The sequence below is a fragment of the Podarcis vaucheri genome (assembly GCF_965113315.1).
Source record: "Podarcis vaucheri genome assembly, chromosome: 4".
In the NCBI taxonomy this organism is placed as follows: domain Eukaryota; kingdom Metazoa; phylum Chordata; class Lepidosauria; order Squamata; family Lacertidae; genus Podarcis; species Podarcis vaucheri.
In genome coordinates, this window is record NC_138762.1 from 72,101,778 (window position 1) to 72,125,498 (window position 23,721).

General features: G+C 41.7%; 1 protein-coding gene across 4 annotated transcripts in view; it reads right to left on the reverse strand.

Annotated features, from left to right (window-relative positions):
* STS (steroid sulfatase) overlaps positions 1 to 23,721 on the reverse strand; it is a 102,039-nt gene that overhangs the window by 49,165 nt on the left and 29,153 nt on the right. For all 4 annotated transcript variants that reach the window (XM_082220103.1, XM_082220102.1, XM_082220105.1 and 1 more), the window contains 2 exons: positions 20,751 to 21,174; positions 14,743 to 14,879 (listed from right to left, as the gene is read on the reverse strand). In XM_082220103.1, coding sequence (XP_082076229.1) covers positions 14,743 to 14,879; positions 20,751 to 21,174 — 561 coding nt within the window. The remainder of the gene's footprint in view (positions 1 to 14,742; positions 14,880 to 20,750; positions 21,175 to 23,721) is intronic.

The window sequence follows — 23,721 nt, forward strand, 5'->3', positions numbered from 1 at the left end:
CCACAAACTTGACATGAGCCAACAGTGTGACACGGCAGCTAAAAAAAGCCAATGCAATTCTGGGCTGCATCAATAGGAATATAGCATCTAGATCAAGGGAAGTAATAGTGCCACTGTATTCTGCTCTGGTCAGACCTCACCTGGAGTACTGTGTCCAGTTCTGGGCACCACAGTTCAAGAAGGACACTGACAAACTGGAACGTGTCAGAGGAGGGCAACCAAAATGGTCAAAGGCCTGGAAACGATGCCTTATGAGGAACGGCTAAGGGAGCTGGGCATGTTTAGCCTGGAGAAGAGGAGGTTAAGGGGTGATATGATAGCCATGTTCAAATATATAAAAGGATGTCATATAGAGGAGGGAGAAACGTTGTTTTCTGCTGCTCCAGAGAAGCGGACACGGAGCAATGGATCCAAACTACAAGAAAGAAGATTCCACCTAAACATTAGGAAGAACTTCCTGACAGTAAGAGCTGTTTGACAGTGGAATTTGCTGCCAAGGAGTGTGGTGGAGTCTCCTCCTTTGGAGGTCTTTAAGCAGAGGCTTGACAACCATATGTCAGGAGTGCTCTGATGGTGTTTCCTGCTTGGCAGGGGGTTGGACTCAGTGGCCCTTGTGGTCTATTCCAACTCTATGATTCTATGATTCTACCTGCTGAAGTAAAGAGGACTATAGTTTTGCCCAACCACGGGAGAGAAAAGAGACTATCCTGCATGGGGAAAAACATATAGGAAAAGCTGTGGCCAGTGGTAGCTGGTGTTTGTTGAAACTAGTAGGGTAGAAGGCAGATAGCCCAACAAAACACACACAAAAAACCAGTTTCAGCAAAGAAAAATAGCAGAAATGGGTTCAACACAGAAGCTAGAACCAAAAAGCTCATGCAACAGAGCTTTTCATAACTTCCATATTGCTGTACTCAAACCTCTTCCCCCTCAGTGTCTTCCCCTGTTCACTCTGCTCAAACCTCTGTCATTGTTTTAAATTGCCACTTATTTCTGCTCAATTTCCCCAATCCCTCCTTTAGTCGAACATCTACTGATGTTTAAAGCTGCCACTTTCTTTTCAATTTCCTCCACCCGTTTTAATTAAACTTCTGCCATTGTTTTAAACCAGCACTTTCCCCCTCTATGGCTCTCCCTCCTCACTCCCATACCATTACCACTAGTGTTGTGCAGTCTGCCTTCCCTTTTGCTCCCTTATCCCATCCTGACTTCATGCAAATTCAGGATTGTGATGCAGTATAACAAATTGTCCATTGAGAGCTGTTCAATGACAGCTTTGCATTTTTCCATATTATGGTGGTAGTGGTGGTGGGGACCATCAAGGATATATTTATGAATATATATGATACTAACATAAAATGCTCACCCCTGTCTTTTCTTTGTTTTCATCTTGTTTTTCTTTCCTTGTTTTTATTAATTAACACCTTTTTAGTTACAAATGCTATGTTCTAAAGTATAAAACTTAAAATGAATATAGATAAGACCAAATGCAAATTTGAATGAATAAGTGTTAGATGTGGCAGTTGTGTTATTTCATCCTTGAATAGCACTTATTCTTCAGCAAAAGTTCTGAAAACAAAAAAGTTGCAAATCTCTCTCCCCCTCCTCACACACACACCCTATGTGAGCAAGGCACACATCATGAAGGACACAATTCACTGAGTAAACAAGTTGTGACGTTGAGATTTTCCTTTGAGTAGTTAGGTAATGATTTAAATATCTCATACTGGAGCACAGTCTACTAAATTATGGTTCTATTAATTAGTAGATACATTAGTGGAGTGGGTTGATTATTTAAAAGTTTGACGTCAGTAATAGCAGTAAGCGTTAAAGTCCACTTACATCCCTTCTCAAAGCGCTGAAGGAGAAAATATCATTCCTGCAGTCTCTTTAAATCCTACTTCACATTTGCTTAAATTATGACGAGGTGGCAGACCTGCAGGAGCTGTTTCATGAAAAGTCTCTTTGTGCCCGAATTTCATTAGTTTTTAGAGTGAAGAACTGTGACACAATAGAACCTAAAGAGGCCTCTGGGATGGCTTGGAGAATGTTTCACTTTTACATTATTATCCAAGGAAGAAATGTAATACACTCAAAAATACACCTAGAAAAATAGATACATTCAAAGATTGGACTGGAGGAAGAAAACACCACAGAGTCCAACATTCTGCTGCAAGCCCAGATCATCTAACCACTGACCCTTCTCACAACAATATATATCCAAAGATGTTGGCACAAAGGTAGAGTGGGTGCAATTCAGAAAGGTGCCCATAGGCCAAGTTACTCTATGGCCTCATTCTGAGTTAATGATAAACAATGATCTAACCTTAATGGATTGTGAGTGAGCTTCAGATTCTTGCACTCACACCTACTCTCTCCGCCTCTGGTGCAGCTCTAAGTGGGAGGTCAGAATGTTTTGCTGCAATCTTCAGTTCACATTAGCTTAGGGTTTGTACATAGTGCTAAACTATGTGAAATATACTCAGAGTCGCAAAGTGATTTCATGCTCTTTATTCAGCTCATAGTGGTGAGGAGGAATGAATGAAAGTCCCCTCACAGTATCTGCTTTATATACATTATTTACACAATGGGCTGCACATGATTGGCTAATCCCGGAATTCTACTGTAAGCCAATCAGGTTGTGGATTCACTTCTATCTGGAGCAGGATTGGGTGGTTCCTGCCAACCAATCATACTGCTGCATTGTTCTAGGACCAATCAGACTGCTGCATTCTGAATCCTATTGTTCTAGGACCAATCAGACTGCTGCAGTTTGGATCCTATTCAACTCAGTACATAACACTATGACTAGTTTAAACTAGATTCTGTTGATACAAGCTAGCTTTATATAAACCATGGTTTGAAGTTGGCTTCCTTCAACCACAGGTAAGAGTAACCACAGTTTGTCCAGATTCTGATATAATGCTACGAAAGCCCTGCTCTGTTATTGTAATAGTTTTAAAACAATTGAGCAATAACTACATTAGTCTTCTTAACACAGTGCTTAAGTGCAAAGTGCACAGTTTTCTTTGTGGGCAAAATGATTAATGCATTTATGATTCCTTCCAGTAGCACCTTAGAGACCAACTAAGTTTCTTATTGGTATGAGTTTTGGTTTCTAAGGTGTTACTGGAAGGATTTTTTTTATTTTGTTTCGACTACGGCAGACCAACACGGCTACCTACCTGTAACTAAAACTATGGAAGGCACCACATTGAGCCGCATGAAATGGAAGTCCATGGTATTTGAAGAAGTGTGCATGCACACAAAAGCTCATACCAATAACAAACTTAATTGGTCTCTAAGGTGCTACTGGAAGGTATTTTTTTACTTTGTTTTGACTATGGCAGACCAACACGGCCACCTACCTGCATTTAGGATTCATTGTGTGTCGAATCAATGAACAATAGATTTGAAAGGGCTCCTGATGATCATCTGGTCCAACCCCCGTAGTGTAGGAAAATGCAGCTTCCCCATATGGGGATCGAACCTGCAACCTTGACATTATCAGCACCATGTTCTGACCAACTGAGCTATTTTGTTGCCCCATTTAAATCCTTACTATCATTATGCACTTAGTTTGTGGAACTGCCTAGAGATTGGGGCGCTCCTGGGAAATAACCGCCCACAGACCTAAGACTATGACACAGTGACAGGATGAAGAAATGGGAGGAAAGGCTGCCTTTCTAAATGGCACCTCTATTTGCATGCTAAGAATAAGAAAGGCAAAATTCCTTAAGCCCAGTACTGATACAAAAGAACTACTGACGTTTAAATACTTCATTTTCATGCAAGAACTTTCTACCTAAAAATGTGTTGAGGAATCAGCTGCTGTAAACAAAAACTTAACATATTCAGATGTATGCACTTGAAGCAGAGGGGAAAGATGAATATGTGCCAAAGATGAGGAACCTCTGGCCCCTAAGATGTTGTAGGACTGAAATTTCTAGCATCCCTGACCACTGGAACTGTTGGAGTCCTGGAGTCCAACAACATCTGGAAGGCATTTTCCTCATCCCTGATATATACAGATGAGTTCAGTCTTGTGCATATGGAAGGGGGAAGGATATACCAAGCAAAGTTAAAATACCAGGGCTTGGAATTATTGCCGGTACGGTTTTTCAATGCACCATAGCACTGGAAGTTGATGAGAAGCACATACTAAAATTATTTCTTCTTCAATGCTATTTGATGCACATAAGCTCTAGTACTGATCCCCCCCCTCAGTGGAAAGCTTTGCGATTTCATCTACTCTGAAGTATCTATTGAAGAATCAAGAGGAATTACAGGGGGAAGATGGACAGTGCTTTTGAAAGGAAAGTACAGTGAAGAAATGCCCTTGAGTATGGCAATCTCCTTATGAGATTGGAAGACGGTGGGATAATTGCAACACAGAGGCAGTTCACTGAGACTTTTCTCAAGGGAGACACTGGCTCCAATAGCAGAACCAGTATCATGGATCTCCTTTTCTGCAACTGGACCAATGGCTTCAAGTGACAAGAAAGGAGATTCCGACTAAACATCAGGAGGAACTTCCTGACAGTAAGAGATGTTGGAAAGTGGAACAGATTCCTGTGAGAGGTGGTGGACTCTCCTTCCTTGGAGGTTTTTATGGTTTTTAAGCTGAGGATGGATGGCCATCTGTCATGTATGATCTACTTGACCTTCCTGCATTGCAGGGAGATGGAATCGATGATGCTTGGGGTCCCTTCCAACTCCACAGTTCTGTGATTCAGCACAATTTCTTGTAAACTGGCAGTGTTTTAGCAGGCCAAAGTTTACACCACTCTTCCCCTCACTGTCCTCTTGAGAAGGCACATAAAGGCTCCCCTACACATAAGTCAAAATTAGTTGTTCTTAAGATTTGTCCCCAAAGACATGACCTTCCCAGCTTAGGTTGTCCATTTCTTCCATGATTAGAACCTGTCAAGGAACAGAAACCCCAACTACAACACAAACCTCTGGAAGATACAACCCTTTCTTCGGTGGTTGCTTTTCAGGTTTCTAAATCATAAACGTCAGCATCTTTGCATGCAAATCACTGATAAACAGAAGAAATCAGTTTAGCAAAGCTTCCTCTGCCTCCAGCCTATATAATTCTGTATAAGAATCAATGGAGAAAGTGCTGGCTGTTCCTGTGTTTCCATGAATGTGTCATGGCTCCTTGCGTATTAGAGCAGGGATGGGGAACCTATTAGCCTCCAGGTGGACTACAACTCTATCATACCTGGTTATGGTGAGAAAGGTGAATTCAAGAAGATCTTACATTAATTTCTTGTTAAGTCACGACAACACTGAGCCTACTGACATAATGAAGGCATCCTCTGCACGTCACAGTTATTAATTTAGGAGGTCATCTATTACAATCCTTATTTATCTCAAAGCAAGCAGCATGCACTGAGCAGTCCTCCATAGGTCTAATATGTGGTCTTATATGTGGCCTAATGCACAGTGGCACCCAAACTGACTATCAATATGCAACAGAAAACACCCACAGGGGATGTTCACCGATGAGGATACCCACAGTCTTACAAGGTAATACAGAGATGGGGAAGCAGGTTGAATATTTATTGTTGCGATCGCTGTGTAATACATATTTGTTGTGTGTATATCTAGAAATAAGATTCTGCTGTGAATATGCAAACAACTTATCCAATATTTATACAATTTATGGAATCTTGCTGCTAGTTTACATCCCACCTCCCTATTTCTCCTTATCACTTTCGTTACCATCAATGTGTAACTCTGGTGAAGAAACTGTGGCCAGCTTTTGTGTTTCCCTCCCTTAATTTGCCCTTCTGTTCACAAAGGTGCCGGCACTGTTGCATCTCTGCCTTGCACTACACTGCCCTATTAGCTTTGTATATCTTAATGCTGTTAGACACTTGAAGCTTGTTCTGTACTTGCCATCTGTATACAATGCAAGCTGTGAATGAATCTCTTTGCAGACATTGTTAAGAAGAAGAAGAAAACGGAGCCTAATTATGAATTCCCCTCTGGGGAGTCTCACGTTGCTGAAGGTAAACTTTGCTCTCTGTCTTTCTGGTTGACATTTGGATTTAGGAAGAAGCAAGAAGCAGCAATAGATTTAGCTGCATTCAGTTTCTTATCTGCCAAAGCACTCCAACATATGTGCTAAAGCATTTGGTTGCAGTAGTGATGGTGACACTCCAGCAGATATTGGCCAAGCTTCTCTACCATCGCAGAGGGCAGCCAATATGATCTAGGGAAGACGGAGTAGGAAAGAAATGGACTTCATAAAGAAGACAGCAGAAGTCTAGGTAGGCAGAAGCATGCCTTCCACATATTTTCCAGATAGAAATAGGGAGATGCTTGTTGTACCACATTTATCTGTATACCAAGAGTCGCTTTGCATACTCCAACTGCTCCAGATTGCTCCCAGGAGATCTTTCAGGACAACACTACTCACCTTAGGGGAACATGGCAGCTACTGCTATGTGGATGTTGGGTGAGTATGCGTGTTGGCGGGTCACAACATCAGGATTGTGTGGGAAAATAACAGAAAGATACTTCAGTTGCTGAAGTAGCAGCGAACCAACAACAACAACAACAACAACAACAACAACAACAACAATAATAATATATTATTATTTATACCCTACCCATCTGGCTAGGCTTCCCCAGCCACTCTGGGCAGCTTCCAACAAAATATTAAAATACAGCAATGCATCAAACATTAAAAACTTCCCTAAACAGGGCTGCCTTCAGATGTCTTCTAGAAGTCTGGTAGTTATTTTTCTCTTTGACATCTGGTGGTAGGGCATTCCACAGGGCGGGTGACACTACCATGAAGGCCCTCTGACGGCTTCTCACAGAGAGGGGACCGCCAGAAGGCCCTCGGTGCTGGACCTCAGTGTCTGGGTAGAATGATGGGGGTGGAGACACTCCTTCAGATATACTGGACTGAGGCCGTTTAGGGCTTTAAAGGTCAGCACCAACACTTTAAATTGTGCTTGGAAACGTACTGGGAGCCAATGTAGGTCTTTCAAGACCGGTGTTATGTGGTATTGGCAGCCTCTCCCAGTCACCAGTCTAGCTGCCGCATTCTGGATTAGTTGTAGTTTCCGGGTCACCTTCAAAGGTAGCCCCACACAGAGTGCATTTCAGTAGTCCAGGCGAGAGATAACCAGAGCATGCACCTCTCTGGCGAGGCAGTCCGCGGGCAGATAGGTCTCAGCCTGCGTACCAGATGGAGCTGGTAAACAGCTGCCCTGGACACAGAATTGACCTGTGCCTCCATGGACAGCTGTGAGTCCAAAGTGACTCCCAGGCTGCACACCTGGTCCTTTAGGGGCACAGCTACCCCATTCAGGACCAGGGATAACCGCTTCTTTCAGTGAATCTGGGAAGGTTCCCTCACAGAGAGAAGCATTCAGCACCCTGTGAAGCCCATCGCCCAGCCCTTCCCAGCTAGCTTTTATAAGCCAGGATGGGCAAGGATCAAGGAGACAGGTGGTTGGTTTCACTCGTCGAAGCAGCCTGTCCACATCCTTGGAGGCTCTGCTCCCACGGTGGAGTCTACCTCTTCCCGAATCTGAGCTGGGGGTTGGAGGAGGTGCCACTACTGCTCCCATCACTTTGAAGTGAATGAGGGGTGGCAGGGGGAGAGATGAAGGCCCCCACACAGTATGATTCCCCCCACCAAGCACAGAAGCCCACTCCTAAGGCCAAGATCCCTCCCCCCATAAAATGTTTGAGGGGGCTGCCCTCCCAAAGTTGATGGGCACTGCAATTCAAATGGTACCATGTCTTGTGATTATGTGGGGTGGAGCTTACCTGCCCCCTGCCAATATTTTATTCATGCTGGCATCCTTGCCACCAAGGATAGGCCTGCAGGATGAGTTGTAACCTATGGCGTGATTTAAGTGTTAATTGCTTTTGCCTTGGATCCCTACAGCAAGAATAGAATAATGGCATCTCCAACTCTATGACTTTTTGCTCCTCTGATCTCAGTTTTCTATTTCATAGAATCATAGAATAGAATCATAGAGTTGGAATAGACCACAAGGGCCATCGAGTCCAACCCCCTGCCAAGCAGGAAAATTTTCCCCCTTTCAAACTTATGTGAAGCTGCTAAACTCTGTCTGAACCATCAACTCTGACTGACAGCACTGGCCAATCAAGTTCTGCCCCTGCCCTCCCACAAAATACCTTTTGAAATGGTGATGCTGGAGATTTGAACCTGTGACCTTCTGTATGCAAAGCACATACTTCTCCATAGAGCTAAGCAGCATACTTTCATCCTCTAATGACAAGGGATTTGGCAGCTATATGTATGTTGCTTCTTGCAAACTATCCACAAAAAGCTGCTCTTGTATTGCTTTATCTTCCTCGCCAATCCTTGACAGAAATAGACCTTGCACAATCTTGGACATATTTTTTGGAAGGTCACATTACTTGGTTGTCACACCGCTGACTTTATTGCTGTACCTCGAAGCCAAATATGCACCACTCATGCCTCATGCATTTCAAAGCTCTCTTAAAGGAATGCTGTGCATTTTACAAGACAGCCAGATTTGAGATGGGACAAGTCATCCCAAATCACTGGTGTTATATTAGTTTTATGTGATCTGATCATTTTGCTTTAAGGCATATAGTTCAAATACATCTTACTCTTTTCCCCAATAAACATCTATGCATGAACAGATTGATTACTATAGTTGGTTCTCTGTACAGGGCACAATTTGCTCAGATGGGCAATGAGTAGCCTACAGGATGTACCATAGAACACATAGGTGTTCTCCGCAATCTGAAGAATCCCTGTGTGCTGACTGAAAGGGGAAAGAGCTTTTCTGAGTAAAAATCCTCAGCAATGGGAATGGAGCAATCGGAATCTAATTTTCCAGAGATGGCAACAACTAGTTCTACAGATGTCAGCAACAAACCTATATTTGCAAAAATTTGTCCAATACACGCATTATTGTTTTCCTAGTTCAACATATACGTACATCCAATTCATGCTAACAGAATCAGATTTAGAAATGGAGGCAGTGAGAGATTTTACTTTCTTGGGCTCCATGATCACTGCAGATGGAGACAGCACTCACAAAATTAAAAGATGCCTGCTTCTTGGGAGAAAAGCAATGACAAACCTAGACAGCATCTTAAAAAGCAGAGACATCACCTTGCCAACAAAGGTCCGTATAGTTAAAGCTATGGTTTTCTCAGTAGTGATGTATGGAAGTGAGAGCTGGACCATAAAGAAGGCTGATCGCTGAAGAATTGATGCTTTTGAATTATGGTGCTGGAGGAGTCTCTTGAGAGTCCCATGGACTGCAAGAAGATCAACCCTATCCATTCTTTATTTATTTATTTATTAAATAATTTCTTGTTTTACAGAAGTGTGTGTAATCTCTCTCGTATTTTTTCCATGTAACATTTTTACAAATCAGTTTCATTTGTTGAGACATTAGGTGGGGAAGGGGGGTGGGAGATGGGGGGGTGGGGTCGGGGGGTGATGTTTCTATTTTGCTTAATGTATGTAGGGTTTGGTGTCAGCATTGCTCGTGCAGGTTCTCTGCTGTTCATTTGTGTTTCTTTGGTGGTGAGAGAGGTTGGGGTTGGCCTAGGATGTGGTTGTTTGTTTGTGATTGGCTGTGGTGATCTTTTTTTCGTGTGTGAGTGAGGTGGGTGGGTGTTTTTTTTTTTTAATATTTTATTAAGGATTTTCTTAACCATATTGATTTGTATGCTATTGGTGGATTATTGTCATTGTCTTGTTGGGCTGTGTATGTGATAAAGGGGAGCGATTCTTAAGGAAATCAGCCCTGACTGTCGACTAGAAGGACAGATCGTGAAGCTGAGGCTCCAATACTTTGGCCACCTCATGAGAAGAGAAGACTTCCTGGAAAAGACCCTGATGTTGGGAAAGATTGAGGGCACAAGGAGAAGGGGACGACAGAGGACAAGATGGTTGGACAGTGTTCTTGAAGCTACGAACATGAGTTTGACCAAACTGCGGGAGGCAGTGGAAGACAGGAGTGCCTGGCATGCTCTGGTCCATGGGGTCACGAAGAGTCAGACACAACTAAACGACTAAACAAGAACAACAAAACCTGCCGAGTACAGAGTCTCACGGGTGCCACAACTATGATGTAGAAGGGAAGGTGGGGGTGGGCACCAAATTTGACTGTTGCACAGGGCACCACTGAAATTTGAGCTATGAACATATGCAAATAATGCTGGGGGAAATGTAAGAGCAACGAGTTTTCAGAACACATCCTCCCCACCCTCGTGAAGCACATAAAGATTTTCCAGGAAATGCTCACTGAACCATTCAGTGCAGTCCAAAGAAGCATCAGGTTCTGGAAGCATGCACAGGACTGCAAAGGTTCTGTATTTTTTTATTTAAAAAAATGACCCATGCTTTTACATTATCGATGCAGCAAAGTGAAGATTCAGTTTGTCCACTGTTTACAGATTAACTCAATTAACAAAAGCAAAGCTGTGTCAAGAAAGAATCTTAAATACAATCCTCCACCCCCAAGCTCTGGTTCTTACAAACAGCTTTGATGTTTTTGGCAGTATCATAATAGCTTGCTTTGATTCCCTTTACATGTCCTTAAAAAAAACTCCAACTTTTAAAAGCAAATGTATTAATATATTTGTTAGGACATCATCACTGATGCAACCTGTCAGGAAAAAAATAGCCTTGTATATCAAACTAGTTGACAGGCAAATTCTAACTTCAAGTTTCTGACGTTCAGAACTAAGATATCATTGGCTGTCCAAAGTTTATCCTTTTCTGCTGACTTGGATGCATGATGAATAAAGCCCTTAATGGTCTACAAGAATAGCTTTTGTTTCCCTTGAAAGGGATTCCACCAATTCACTTTTTCTGTACGTGGAACCATTGTTTATGTTCACTATTAAGTTGATGCTGTGGAAAGGACTATCTCATGACTGCATGATCCCTAGAATTCTTTAAATGTATGTGGGTGTTGTTGTTTGGAAAAAATCATTTTAAAAATGTAACTGTCAAATATCTTATGGTGTAAAGGTTCAAATGCTTTAAATAAAACAACAGGCCACAAATATTCAGAGGACCAATACCATATTGCACAACCCAGAGGTGTAACTGCCACTGAAACAGTAGGAACAACTATAACATTGTCATATCTGCAATCCTGTCTGTCTATGACTTGCAGATTACATATCAGGTGGACAGCTGGCCTTCACAACGGATTCTACATGATGTACTGTTTTAGGTGGTTGATGGTACATCGGACCTGTAGCTGTGCACTGCTTCTGACCCCGGTACAAAAATCAGCATTCACAACATTTACAGATTGCACTCACTTGAATTTGGTCATTGCTATTCTTTGGGAAAAACTGAGCATGCTTGAGCAAAGGCGTTCAAGCTGACAGCTTTGGAATGGATACCACTGGGGCTGTCACAGACTTTAGCACTTTTAGAATAGATTATCACCATCAGAGACTGCTTAATCCTCTAGTTTCTCTCAGGGAATGAAAAGGAGGAAAAACGTATACCAGCAGAACAATGTCATGAGTGCTGCTACATAGTATACATGTACGCTCATTTCTAGCAATAGAAATGTGGGTTTTTAGAGAAACAGATCTACAATCAATGAAAGTTTTAACCAAATATTAATACAATGATGAATGGCGGTATTGAGCAATAGTTATATTCAAGTTACTTGCTCTTCAGTAGTCTTACAAGCAGGGCCAGATTTAGGTTTGATGAGGCCCTAAGCTACTGAAGGCAAGGTAAAGGTAAAGGGACCCCTGACCATTAGGTCCAGTCGTGGCCGACTCTGGGGTTGCGGCGCTCATCTCGCTTTATTGGCCGAGGGAGCCGGCGTACAGCTTCTGGGTCATGTGGCCAGCATGACTAAGCCACTTCTGGCGAACCAGAGCAGTGCACGGAAACGCCGTTTACCTTCCCGCTGGAGCGGTACCTATTTATCTACTTGCACTTTGACGTGCTTTTGAACTGCTAGGTTGGCAGAAGTAGGGATCAAGCAATGGGAGCTCACCCTGTTGTGGGGATTCGAACTGCCGACCTTCTAATCGGAAAGTCCTAGGCTCTGTGGTTTAACTCATAGCGCCACCCGCGTCCCATACTGAAGGTAATGGGGCCCTTTATATGTCCAGCTGTCCTTGGTCAACAACAAATTGTCACTGTTTTTTGTGTTGAATATATGCTATATGGTAATTTATGGACCTAATATATAAAGCCATTTGCACATGCAGAATGTAGGCACCCTATATATAGAAATGAGCAAACCAGTGATATTTTAGAGAACAGGCAAGCAGCGGGGCCCATTACTTACATCATAGGAGCCAACACAACACAAAACACTGTTGCTGTACAGTGGTACCTCGGGTTACATACGCTTCAGGTTACATACGCTTCAGGTTACAGACTCTGCTAACCCAGAAATAGTGCTTCAGGTTAAGAACTTTGCTTCAGGATGAGAACAGAAATTGTGCTCCGACGACGTGGCGGCAGCAGGAGGCCCCATTAGCTAAAGTGGTGCTTCAGGTTAAGAGCAGTTTCAGGTTAAGTACAGACCTCCAGAAAGAATTAAATACTTAACCCGAGGTACCACTGTATGTAGGTTTTATTTTATTTGTTTTTTTATCTTATATTTTGGAAATGTACATCCAGGTTTTTTTTACTTTGATTTTTTTTGTGGTCCCCAAGAGAGTGGGGCCCTGAGCTACAGCTTGTTTAGCTTATACATAAATCCGGCACTGCTTACAAGAGTCATTGTTTGATGACTATAGCCTCACTTTTCAAACTATTTCAAATAGCAATCCATAAATGCCTTAACAGTCAGGGAGTGGGAACATCCATCATAGCTTTGGATATGTTGGTTTATTCCCTTCCAATTTATTGGTCATCTCATCACTCACTGGCTGTTTTCAATTGTATCAAAAAGTCTGAGCATGTCTCTTGATTTGATAAATGACTATGCAAACAAAAAAGTGCCTCCCATTGTTTTCTGAACAATACAACTATTTGTTGGATTTGTTCAAGATTAATTGCTACCCCAGTACTCAGTGATGGTATCAAATCTTCCCAGTATACATTTTTTACTATCACACATGCTACAGAGGAATTTCAAAATAAAAATAAAAATCAGTAAGCCTGAATGTTCGTGAGTGATATATTTCCACAATGAACTGGTATCATTACAATTTTTATGCAAAAACTGTAGCTTGATTTTACAATGAAATGAAAGAATGCACACAGGTCCCTGTATTCAAAACCTTGCAGTATAGTTATGGGTTTACCTGAAAAACTGGATAATGAGTGCCACTGCTTTCCTGACTAAAAAAGAATGAGCACCATAAACATATGAGTTAGGAGAAGATCTATGGTATTAGCCAACTAATCCTGGAGAAATTATTGGTAAAATTACTGAATTCTGAGTGGTAGACCACTATTTCCTGTGTTTCAATAAAGATTACACAGTAATTTTGGGTAGAGCATCAATCCTCGTCATCTCCTACGTTCCTGCAGCTTCCTACATTCCTATATTAATACTAGTTGCCATGAGAAAACTACATTCTGGGGAGGGGGGCATCACTGTAGCCTTGTATTGCTCTTGCAATTCATAAGCGGAAGTTTGGTGCTAAATTTGGACTAGAAATGTGAATGAGGTTGAACTCTGTACACTTGCAATCAGAGCGTGCCGTTTCAGCGTTCCTTATAAAGCAGGCATCTACTGCAGAGGTGAAAGTCAGTTTGCGGTAATTTAATAAATATGGCATTGTTTACTGAAAATAATTTTGTACTTTGCTTTATTGAACCAGAAATGAGTTGGAGGTGAACGGGTGGGAGGAATGAAAGGTGAATATTATCTTTTAGTGTTGCTGCTCTTCAGCTTGATTGTTTCAAGCACGAACTTGTTTTCACAGATGATTACCTCTAGAAATGGAGAGTCGTTCCAATATGCTGACAAATAAATCAGGACCCTTTGCAGAAACGGGTAGATTAGCACTCCTCGGAAGCCTGGGCATTGCGAGACTCGGTGCCCGGAGCAATTTCTTGCTCTTTCTTGTTTGTCTTATGCCATCCTTTGTGAAAATTCACCACTTTGTATGTTAGAATTCAAAATAATAACTAGCATTAACTAATGGATACAGTCTAGCAGAAGGAGAAGCACACTTAGCTGCCATTGATTTCAAAAGGGAGCGAAGGCTGACAGTAGGTTTAGATGCTGCAAGTGCCGGCAGAGACCCGTGCAGTCTCTACCAGCTGATTGCCAGTGTTTCATTTGTATGTGTGAAAAGGGATAAAGTTGGGAAGGCTGTAACAAATAGACCTTTTAGTGTGCAGGACAGGAACTTTGGAACTTCCTGCCTGTGGACATCAGGCAGGCCCCTTTTCTGTACCTGCTTAAGATTTTTGTTCAGGTGAGCCTGTTCAGACAAGTTCAGAAGCAGTCCTGTGTTTCTATCGGGTTTTAGTTTATTATTGATTTTAATTATTTTTCTAATATTCTGAATACTTGTTTTAACTGCTTTTTACTGATAATTTTATTGTTTTACTCTTTTCGTAAAAGCACTCTGACGTTTTATTACGACCAAGGGCTGTATACATGTTGTGAAATAAATACCGCTTGGAGAATTCTGACATATTAAGCAATTTAGCAACTGCTTAATAAAATAATTTTAAAAATAAATAAATAAAAAGCTACATATATTTCTAAAAGGCAATTAACTCAGGTGACGTAAAGCCACATAACATACCTACACTCCAGTCCATTTCTTCCAGGGCATCTCCATATAATCCGTGTTTGCTTTTTCCTCTGAAAGCTTGGGATGCATAAAGAGCTGTATGGACCTGAGTGTAAGCCACAAAAAGAAGAAATGGTGCATTGGTGTTCCTGAACAGAAAAAAGAGAGAGGAGAGAATATAATATGCAGTGAATTGCAATGCAAGGCATACATAAAAACCATTGCCAACCTTATACAAATAAAAGACAGCTTTTGGAGTTTTTCTCTTGGTCACCTTCTCTAGAGCAACCTTCTTGGGTCATTCTGGTTCCACCATTCAGATATGTTCAAGGTCATTTCTCTGTGACTTGACTCCCATTTACTTATTAATTTATATCCAACCTTTCCTCCCAAAGGAACCCAAAACAACAAGTTCCGTGCAACAAAATAAATGGCTTTCCCATTGTAAAACCATGCCCTCTAAAGTGTCAGGAGTGAGAACAATGATTCGTAACATATCCGTTCACTTGCACCGAGGATCAAGACCTGAATTTCTCACACTAGCCACCAGTGGAAGGGTTTCTTGCCTTGAGATGCAGGGCATACAATTTGAAAATAAGTACATTTTATTAATTGATAAAGATTCCAATCCTATGCCCATAAACCTTAGTGAAACCTGTTTCTGAGTAGACCTGTGTAGGATTGCACTATAAATCATAATAAACACAATACACAAAGAATTACATATTGCGTAATTTGCCTTGTACAAAAAAAATCATTTTATACACATTATCCAGACAGCGATGTTCCTGCCATCTTCCTTCCCATGTAAGAAGTTGTGACTGGGAATGGAAATGCTTAACTCTTGTCATCTACCACATAGTAATGAATCAAACAGAGATCTTGAGAGCCCAAAGCTAAAATTGCAAGACAGCAATCCCATTTCCCATGTAGTAGGACCAAATAACTAAGGCAGGTTGATTAAAAACAGTAGCAAAGGAGAACTTATATCTCTTGCAACAGGCATCTAATGGGAACATGGGATTAGAGCGATAAATACAGGACAGGTACAAGTCACCACTTCTATTACAAATGCCCATTTTCAGGAGATAACAACCCCAGAAGCAATATAAAGGATGCCACTACAACACAGAGTTCTTACTCCAAGAACAGGTATCTAATCAATGGTTCATACCAATGGATTTAAAATCATTCACTGCTTTTGCTTTTTCAGTCTACCAGCACTGATTGACAGCTAGCTTTCAGGTGAAGAATCTCACCTATTAATATCCTTTATATTAGAAAATCAGAGATGGCTATTTTTCTTACACCAAACCCTGGTGGGGATCATAACTGATTACCTCTTCTGTAACCTTGAAAATAGAATGGCAAACCGGCTTGTAAGTGGGAGGGAGATTTGACAATAACAGTTAAAGTCCTGTTTTATTAACTGAAACACTTCAGCAAACAGCTCCTTTGAAAATTTATTGCCATTCCCTTCTACACAATTTACCAAGACCTTCTTTTCTCAACACACCTTAAGTTTTATTCATTGAGGGGACAATAAAGTAAACTCTGAGCTTGAATAAAGAAAACATCATACACATTCATATGGCCATGAAACCTTAGAAGCCCAATGCAACATTGTTTAACATATGAATAATTCTTCTTCTTGGTGGTTAAATATATTCCTCTCTCTGTGTGTGTCACATTTTTTGAGATAAAAAGAACCTGAGTAACCCCCCATCCTCCTTTCTCATGTATGTCTTGTTTTATGGAAAGAAAAGAAGCACCAATAAGCTTGAAATGGAGTGGCCTCCATTAGCAATTCTTTACATTTGCACCATACCTTTAAAGCACATTTAAAGTGCATTGCGTCCCTTAAAGAATCCCGAGAACTGTGTTTATTAAGGGTTCTGAGAATCGTACCATTCTGGTGTCCAACATGGCTCCTATTATTACCATCCCAAAGCTTGAATGGAGGAAAGGAGCCTTCAAGCTCCTGTTTCAGCAAGTAGACCAGTAAAAGAATTGGCAGCATAGGTTCATTTCTTCAGCTGTTGCAGCAAGTAGCTGTAGTTACTCTCCCTCATACTGCTTATGCCTAGTGAGTGCCAGGCCTGTTGAAATTGGCGCCAGGCTTCCTTGAACCAAATAAAGGTGGCGTTACAACAGAGATTAGCAACAATTCTTCTGTTGAGACCTGCATTCCCTCAGGCATAGTCTGCCGGGAGCCATATTGCTATCCTTATTAATATTACATTTCAATCTAGCATATTTCCTAAGGATACCAGGCTGGTGAACAGCAAAGCAACAAAACAATACAAATAAATATAAAATAAGAGCAGTAAAAAATATCCTGTTAATTTTTCTCAAAAATTCCAAAATTTGCAGATACATTCTGAATTCCACCTTGAATTGAATTTAAAGGTCAAACTTTAAAGTTTGACCATTTCCCTTTTGATAAAATGTGAATTGGCTTAAAATGCCTCGTGATAAATATTTGGAGGCCTTGCAAGGGATGGAAGCACGTACCTGGAAAAATGGATTATGGATCCACTGGTTATGGGTTAATGCAGATTTGTAGACTTATGGAATGCCTCTACCATGCCAACTGGAGGGTACCATAGGATGCTGTTGGTACACCTTCTCCTTGTTTGGACTCCTCCTCTTCCTTACTGCTCCCCCCTCTCTTTATTTCTTTGCAAATGGGCTCAGTTGTCACCATGTCACATAGTAAGAAAATACATGGGGATCCTACTGCTCTCTCTGTTTCTTTCTCTCCCAGGTGAATAGGCAGAAATAGCAAAGCAGAAGAACAGCAGACCAGGATATGGGACTTGCCAGGTTCCAATAATGCCCTCTCTGCATACCTATGTACTCATTTTGCACTCTTTAACTATGGAATTGCTTGTTATATCCTATTATTTTTAAAATCTCATACCTCAAAAAGAAACACTTTATGGCCTTCTCACTAGTAAACTACATATACTTATAAGCAGTGCTATTTTTCTAGAAAAAGAGGCACTGGAACCAGTGGCGTAGCGTGGGGGGTGCAGGGGGGGCGGGCTGCACCAGGCACAACATCTGGGGGTTAGGGTTAGGGGGCGCAAATCCACGGGTTAGGGGGGTGCAAATCCACAGGTTAGGGGGCACAAATTACTTGCCTTGCCCCGGGTGCTGACAACCCACGCTACGCCACTGACTGGAACTCAAAATGGATGCCTCCCTTGTTCTCCTACAATGGCAATGGTGCCCACCTGAGAGATCCGGCTGCTTGTAATGCCCTGCTTGTAACTATAAAACTGAAAAGTGTGCCATTTAAACAAAATATTATTTAAGCCAAAGAGAGTTTGATGTTGGTACAGCTCCCATTTTATAGCTTTAAGTGTGTCATATCAAAATGGCATTTAAAAGTAGGACTAAATTTAAACATGAGTGTAAAATAAAAACCTGACGTGTCAGGAACAAATAAAGGCTGAGTTCTACTGTCTTGTTCAAATATAGAATAGAAATGAGAAGAGCTTGGCTTCCATTCAAAGGTTAAGATTTATATATTTTTAAACAAAATAATTGTATGTCTCAGTTATCTATTCCTATGCAGAGTCATTTTTCTATGCCCTCAAACAGCTACATACATTTTTGACATTTACTTTTTCATCCCTATTTCACAGCCTTAAATCTTCAGATATACAGCATCAGAGAATGATATATGCTTTGCTATCCATGAGACTATAAACAGGCTTTGTCAGTCTCAAGCAAATGTCCAACTTTTCTTCTTCTTGCAAATGCACACACACTCCATTCTCTATTATCCTAAATCTAAAACAGATGTTTTACTCATAATTCTTGTGGGCTACCCCACAGATGGTTTTCTAAGCTTTTGCCACACAAAATTTCAGAGAAATCAGAAGCTTGACCATTTTTTTTTTAAGTGCTTAAGAAGCATTCTTTTTTTCTATTTAGAGTTAGGTGAATGTGATTTTGTTTCTTTTTCTCCAACAGTAGTGGCTCGTCACCCCAGTGCAGAAATGCACTGAGAAAACAATAGCTTCTAGACTAATTTGAAAGAAGTAAATTCCCTTTAAATGTGGTAACATCTCCTAAAGACTGCTCTAGTAAGGCATGAGTGTCAAATACACTGACTATAGTGTTAATTAAAATAATTAACACATGAGGGCTGCTGCCTTTACACCATTAACCACTTGTAAATTGAAATTAATGTGCTATATAGAAGGAAAATAATAAGTTCTGTTGGATATAACTGGGACTCATGTATATTTCGTTTGTCTTCCTTTTTAGAGAGGTGCTCACTTTAGCAAAATGCATCTTCACCGTGCTAGTTTTTAGCAGCTACCCCAGCGTAGGGCCATACCTGGGAGTATATGCTTTGCATGCAGAAGACCCCTAGGTTCAATGCTTAGCAAAACAGGTGATACAAAAGACCAGCCATGGTGCATGAGGCTGGGTGCAGCAGTGCTGCTGCTTACAGGACTGGGATGGCAAGTCAGGATGGTGGCGAAGACATAGGAGATTTAGGTTGATGACTGTGGACACAAATGTGTAGGTAGAAGACACGTAGAAGACACCTCCCAGAAACCCAGAGCTGTGAAGTCAAATCCCAGAAGTCCTTTCCTCTAATTGCAGATGTGTGAGGGTTGACTGTTGTTCTGTAGTACAGAGGGAAAAGTACTCTGCACAGGCTCAGAGGCACCTCATTGGTTTTTTTCCAGTGCCAGAGTCAAAGCCAAGATATCAAACACAACTTCCAGGGTGGAATGCTATTCCAAATTATAGTTTTCTTGCAGAGTAGAGTGCAACGCTTACTTCCTAGACAAGGCATAGGCAAATTCAGCCCTCCAGATGTTTTGGGACTACAACTCCCATCATCCCCAACCACTGGTCCTGTTAGCTAGGGATGATGGGAGTTGTAGTCCCAAAACATCTGGAGGGCCGAGTTTGCCTACGCCTGTCCTAGACCTCTTTTCCTTCCGTAAATAAAAATGACAAGCCTACTGGTGACCTACACCTGTATACCTAAACAGGGGGTTGCTCCTCCTCAGGGTATTTCCCCTCATATTGCATTCCCATGAAATTTTGGAGGAAGTCTGGGTTGGCCCTCAAAGTCTGGTTCACTGCACCATCAAATTAACATTAGCAACACTTCCAATTATGAAAAGAAGAGTGAGCACCTTCCTGAGCCACTGCCAACCTGGCACTCTCCTCACCACTTCACTAAACCACATGATCCTTACCCACCTTCCTGAGCCACTGCCAACCTGGCACTCTCCTCACCACTTCACTAAACCATCCTGGTCCTGGCAAGTAGCAGAACCTCCACAGCTGTGAGGGTGACACTCACCCAGCCCCTACCTCATGCACTGTGACTACAAAAGACCTCTGCTGGAGAAAATGGACAGCTGCTGACAGTCAAGAGTGGACAATACTTGGCAATGTGGACAAATAGATTAGTATTCAGTACATCTTTCTATATTATATAGAGCAAGCGGCAAAATTTGTGAGTCACCACCATTAACACTAACTACCAGCCATGTGCTGAGGCCTGCCAGGATCTTGACAGCCCATTTGTGGTGTTACACAGACAGCAGATCCAGGAGATTTTCTGCGTCCCTGGTAAGCTGATGGCTGCCATTTGACTTCATGACAACAAGCTGAGCAGCGATCCTGAGCTGTAGAATGTGTAGGCAGGGCCTAGAGATCAGAGCAGGAATTCAAGAAAAGGACTGGGACTTTGGTCAGTAGTTTGTAGGAAGGATGGGGAGAGACCAGTAAGAATTCATGCAAGGAGCTGAACCTCAGAGATTTCTGAATGAACACAGATGAAGTTCTGGGCTGAATTAGAGGGTGTCTACAAACATATGGCTCTTTCCTGTCTTCACACTCAATTTGTTACCTTTCAACAATACTGCCACAAATGGATGGGAAATGAGTAGTGCTTTGTTCACCTGCCAAATCACAGGCACCTCTGTAAACAAGCTATCACTCTGAAATTCGAACACTTTAAAACTGAACACCCTTACCTTCCTATGAATCTTTTGGCTTCCTCTGTGAATCTCTGAGTGAGGTTCTCATAGTTCCAGGGTTGTTGGATAATACTGTGATTTCGCATCAAGAAGCAGTTAAGGTTCCGGAAGTTATAAAAGAAGAGCAGCAAAACTCCAACTATCACTGCAGCTATTAAGAAGAAGTAGCCCAGTACTCTGCGGGGAACTCTGACAAGGCCAATGTAATTCAGAACCGCCAAAGAGATCAGAGCAATCCCCGTGCTCTGGAGCGCTGCACGAGTGTGCATCTTCAGTCCAGCACCAAACACGCTTCCGTGACCAGGTTTACAGTCCCTAAGATTGTTCACAGGCACCCCGTAGAAGTAATCAAATCCATGATTTAAAGGGTGGTGGCAGAAGTCATCACTGCTGTTGCAGTTAATCCCCAGATGCCATTTTCCTAAATTCAGGGGAAAGACACATATTTCAAACAGGTATTTAAATAAAATGTAGACTTGTATCTTTTCCACTGTATGTATATATCTATACAATTGATACACCTCCTTCCTCTTTTGTGCAAATTTTGTGCAATTTTTGCCTCGGTCCAGTATACCTGAAGGAGCGTCTCCACCCCCATCGTTCTGCCCGGACACTGAGGTCCAGAACCGAGGGCCTTCTGGCGGTTCCCTCACTGTGACAAGTCAAGTTACGGGAACCAATCAGAGGGCCTTCTTGGTAGTGGCACCCGCCCTGTGGAACGTCCTCCCAAAGATGTCAAACTACCAAACTTTTAGAAGACATCTGAAGGCAGCTTTCTTTAGGGAAGCTTTTAATGTTTAACAGACTACTGTATTTTAATACTTTGTTGGAAGCCGCCCAGAGCGGCTGGGGAAACCCAGCCAGATGGGCAGGGAAATAATAATAATAATAATAATAATAATAATGCATCTTTTGTGCACATTTTCATCACTCTACTGGACATTGCAGAGCTGCTGTGCTCAGGTCCTGGCTTCCCACAGGCATCTAGTTTGCAACTGTGAGAACAGGATGCTGAGGTAGATCGCTTTGGCCTGATTCAGCAGGGCTCTTCTCACGCTCCTGTTCTTTGTTCTTACTCTTCAGAGAATTTTCCAATTCTTACGATTAATTTGGAATTTCACAGGGTGTCAGGCAGAGCGGTAAGGCCTCATATCATCAAAGTGCAGCGCTATATCAACATTACATTTCAAGTTAAAATGACTGCTTTTGTGCGAGCAAATTTAAAGCCGGCTAGATAGCAAGGTGAGTTGTAAGCTGCTTCCATGAATAAGTTAATTGAAGTGAATGTAGATGACTGCAATAATGAAATTAACAGAGCTTTCAAGATCCGTACTATAGTTTTCCCATCAAGAAAGCACACATGATTTAATAACCCAAGGACAACTCGAGCATTACATCTATTTAGCTTCCAGAGAGTAAATTAGAATATTCTGGGGAAAATTCTACTTGCAGTACAGCACCCTACAGAACATCATAGGGCAGTTATAAAAAATGAGCAATTCCTGCTGTTTCCCTGATAGTATGGAATGCCCTTCCATCTTCTCTATGTGATACATTTGGGTTCTATGGGCTGCAATCAAGCTGTGTGTATATGTGTATATTACAATTAGTTGCTTCAAAAATCTTGTAAAGGCATACATTTTGCCCAGGCTTTTGCTGACCCACTAGATCAGGCCCTGTGTATGCATTATTTTTCTTTGTTTTTATACTACTGTTTTACTGCTTTTATGCTGCACATTTGTTTTAATGATATTGCGTTTTTCATGTTGCATACTGAGTAGGGATTTTAAAACATTGAGCAGTTTGTAAATGCTTTAGAAAAGATTCATAAATAAAATAGGATAAATTATAGATATTTATCTAATATTGTAGCAAGAAACAACCATTCTTTTAATCTTGCTATTATTATTCTCTGGTTCTTCTGTTTTATTTTTAAGTGAGCGATCAATGTTTTATTGTTGTCATGTTGACTGAGAGGTATGTTAGCCAGGCTAAACGACTACTGTTTGGAGAGCAATGTATAAACTCTTCAAATGAAGGGGGGGGAAGCAAACAAATCATATGGGATCTTGAAACAGTGACTCAAGATTAGGGCTACGAACATATGGATCCAATACCTTTATATCTGCAGTGCCCCCCCCACTTTTTTATTCCATGACCATAATATCCATGGAAACTGCAGAATGTATTAAGCATCTTGTTTTCAAGAACTGCACTTTTGAATCCACAAGCAAATGCAAAGTCTATCAATTGTTTTCAGTGAACATTCTCATTTTTAAATTTGTGCCTAGTTTCCTCAAAAGCGTTTGGAAATGCAGATGCCATTATTTTGTTTTTATTTTTACACTCATGGTGGAAAGTAAATCAGGTTGGATAAGTTAGGCCAGTATTTTTGGTTGCCAGTGTATCTGATCCTACAAAAGGGGGCACAGCCACTAGGTGGATTTGTCATCCCTCTGAATGTTCTGTTTCCCGTTAAGCTTAGTTTTGGCTTAGATATCTGATCACAGTGGGGTGTGATGCTTCTTATCTTCTTTTCAGCTGGACTATAATAATCTCACAGATCCAATGCTGCCATTTCCTGTTTAGGCAAGGTGTGGGGCTGCTGTTACTACTAATGGCTAAGGTAAAGGTAAAGGACCCCTGACAGTTAAGTCCAGTCAGGAATGACACTGGGGTTGCGTGCTCATCTCACTCTATATGCTGAGGGAGCCGGCCTTTATCAACAGACAGTTTTTCCGGGTCATGTAGCCAGCATGACTAAGCCGCTTCTGACAAAACCAGAGCAGTGTATGGAAATGCCATTTACCTTCCCGCCGGAGCGGTACCTATTTATCTACTTGCACTTTTGGGGCATGCTTTCAAACTGCTAGGTTGACAGGAGCTGGGACTGAGCAATGGGAGCTCACCTCGTCACGGGGATTCGAACCGCTGACCTTCTGATTAGCAAGCCCAAGAGGCTCAGTGG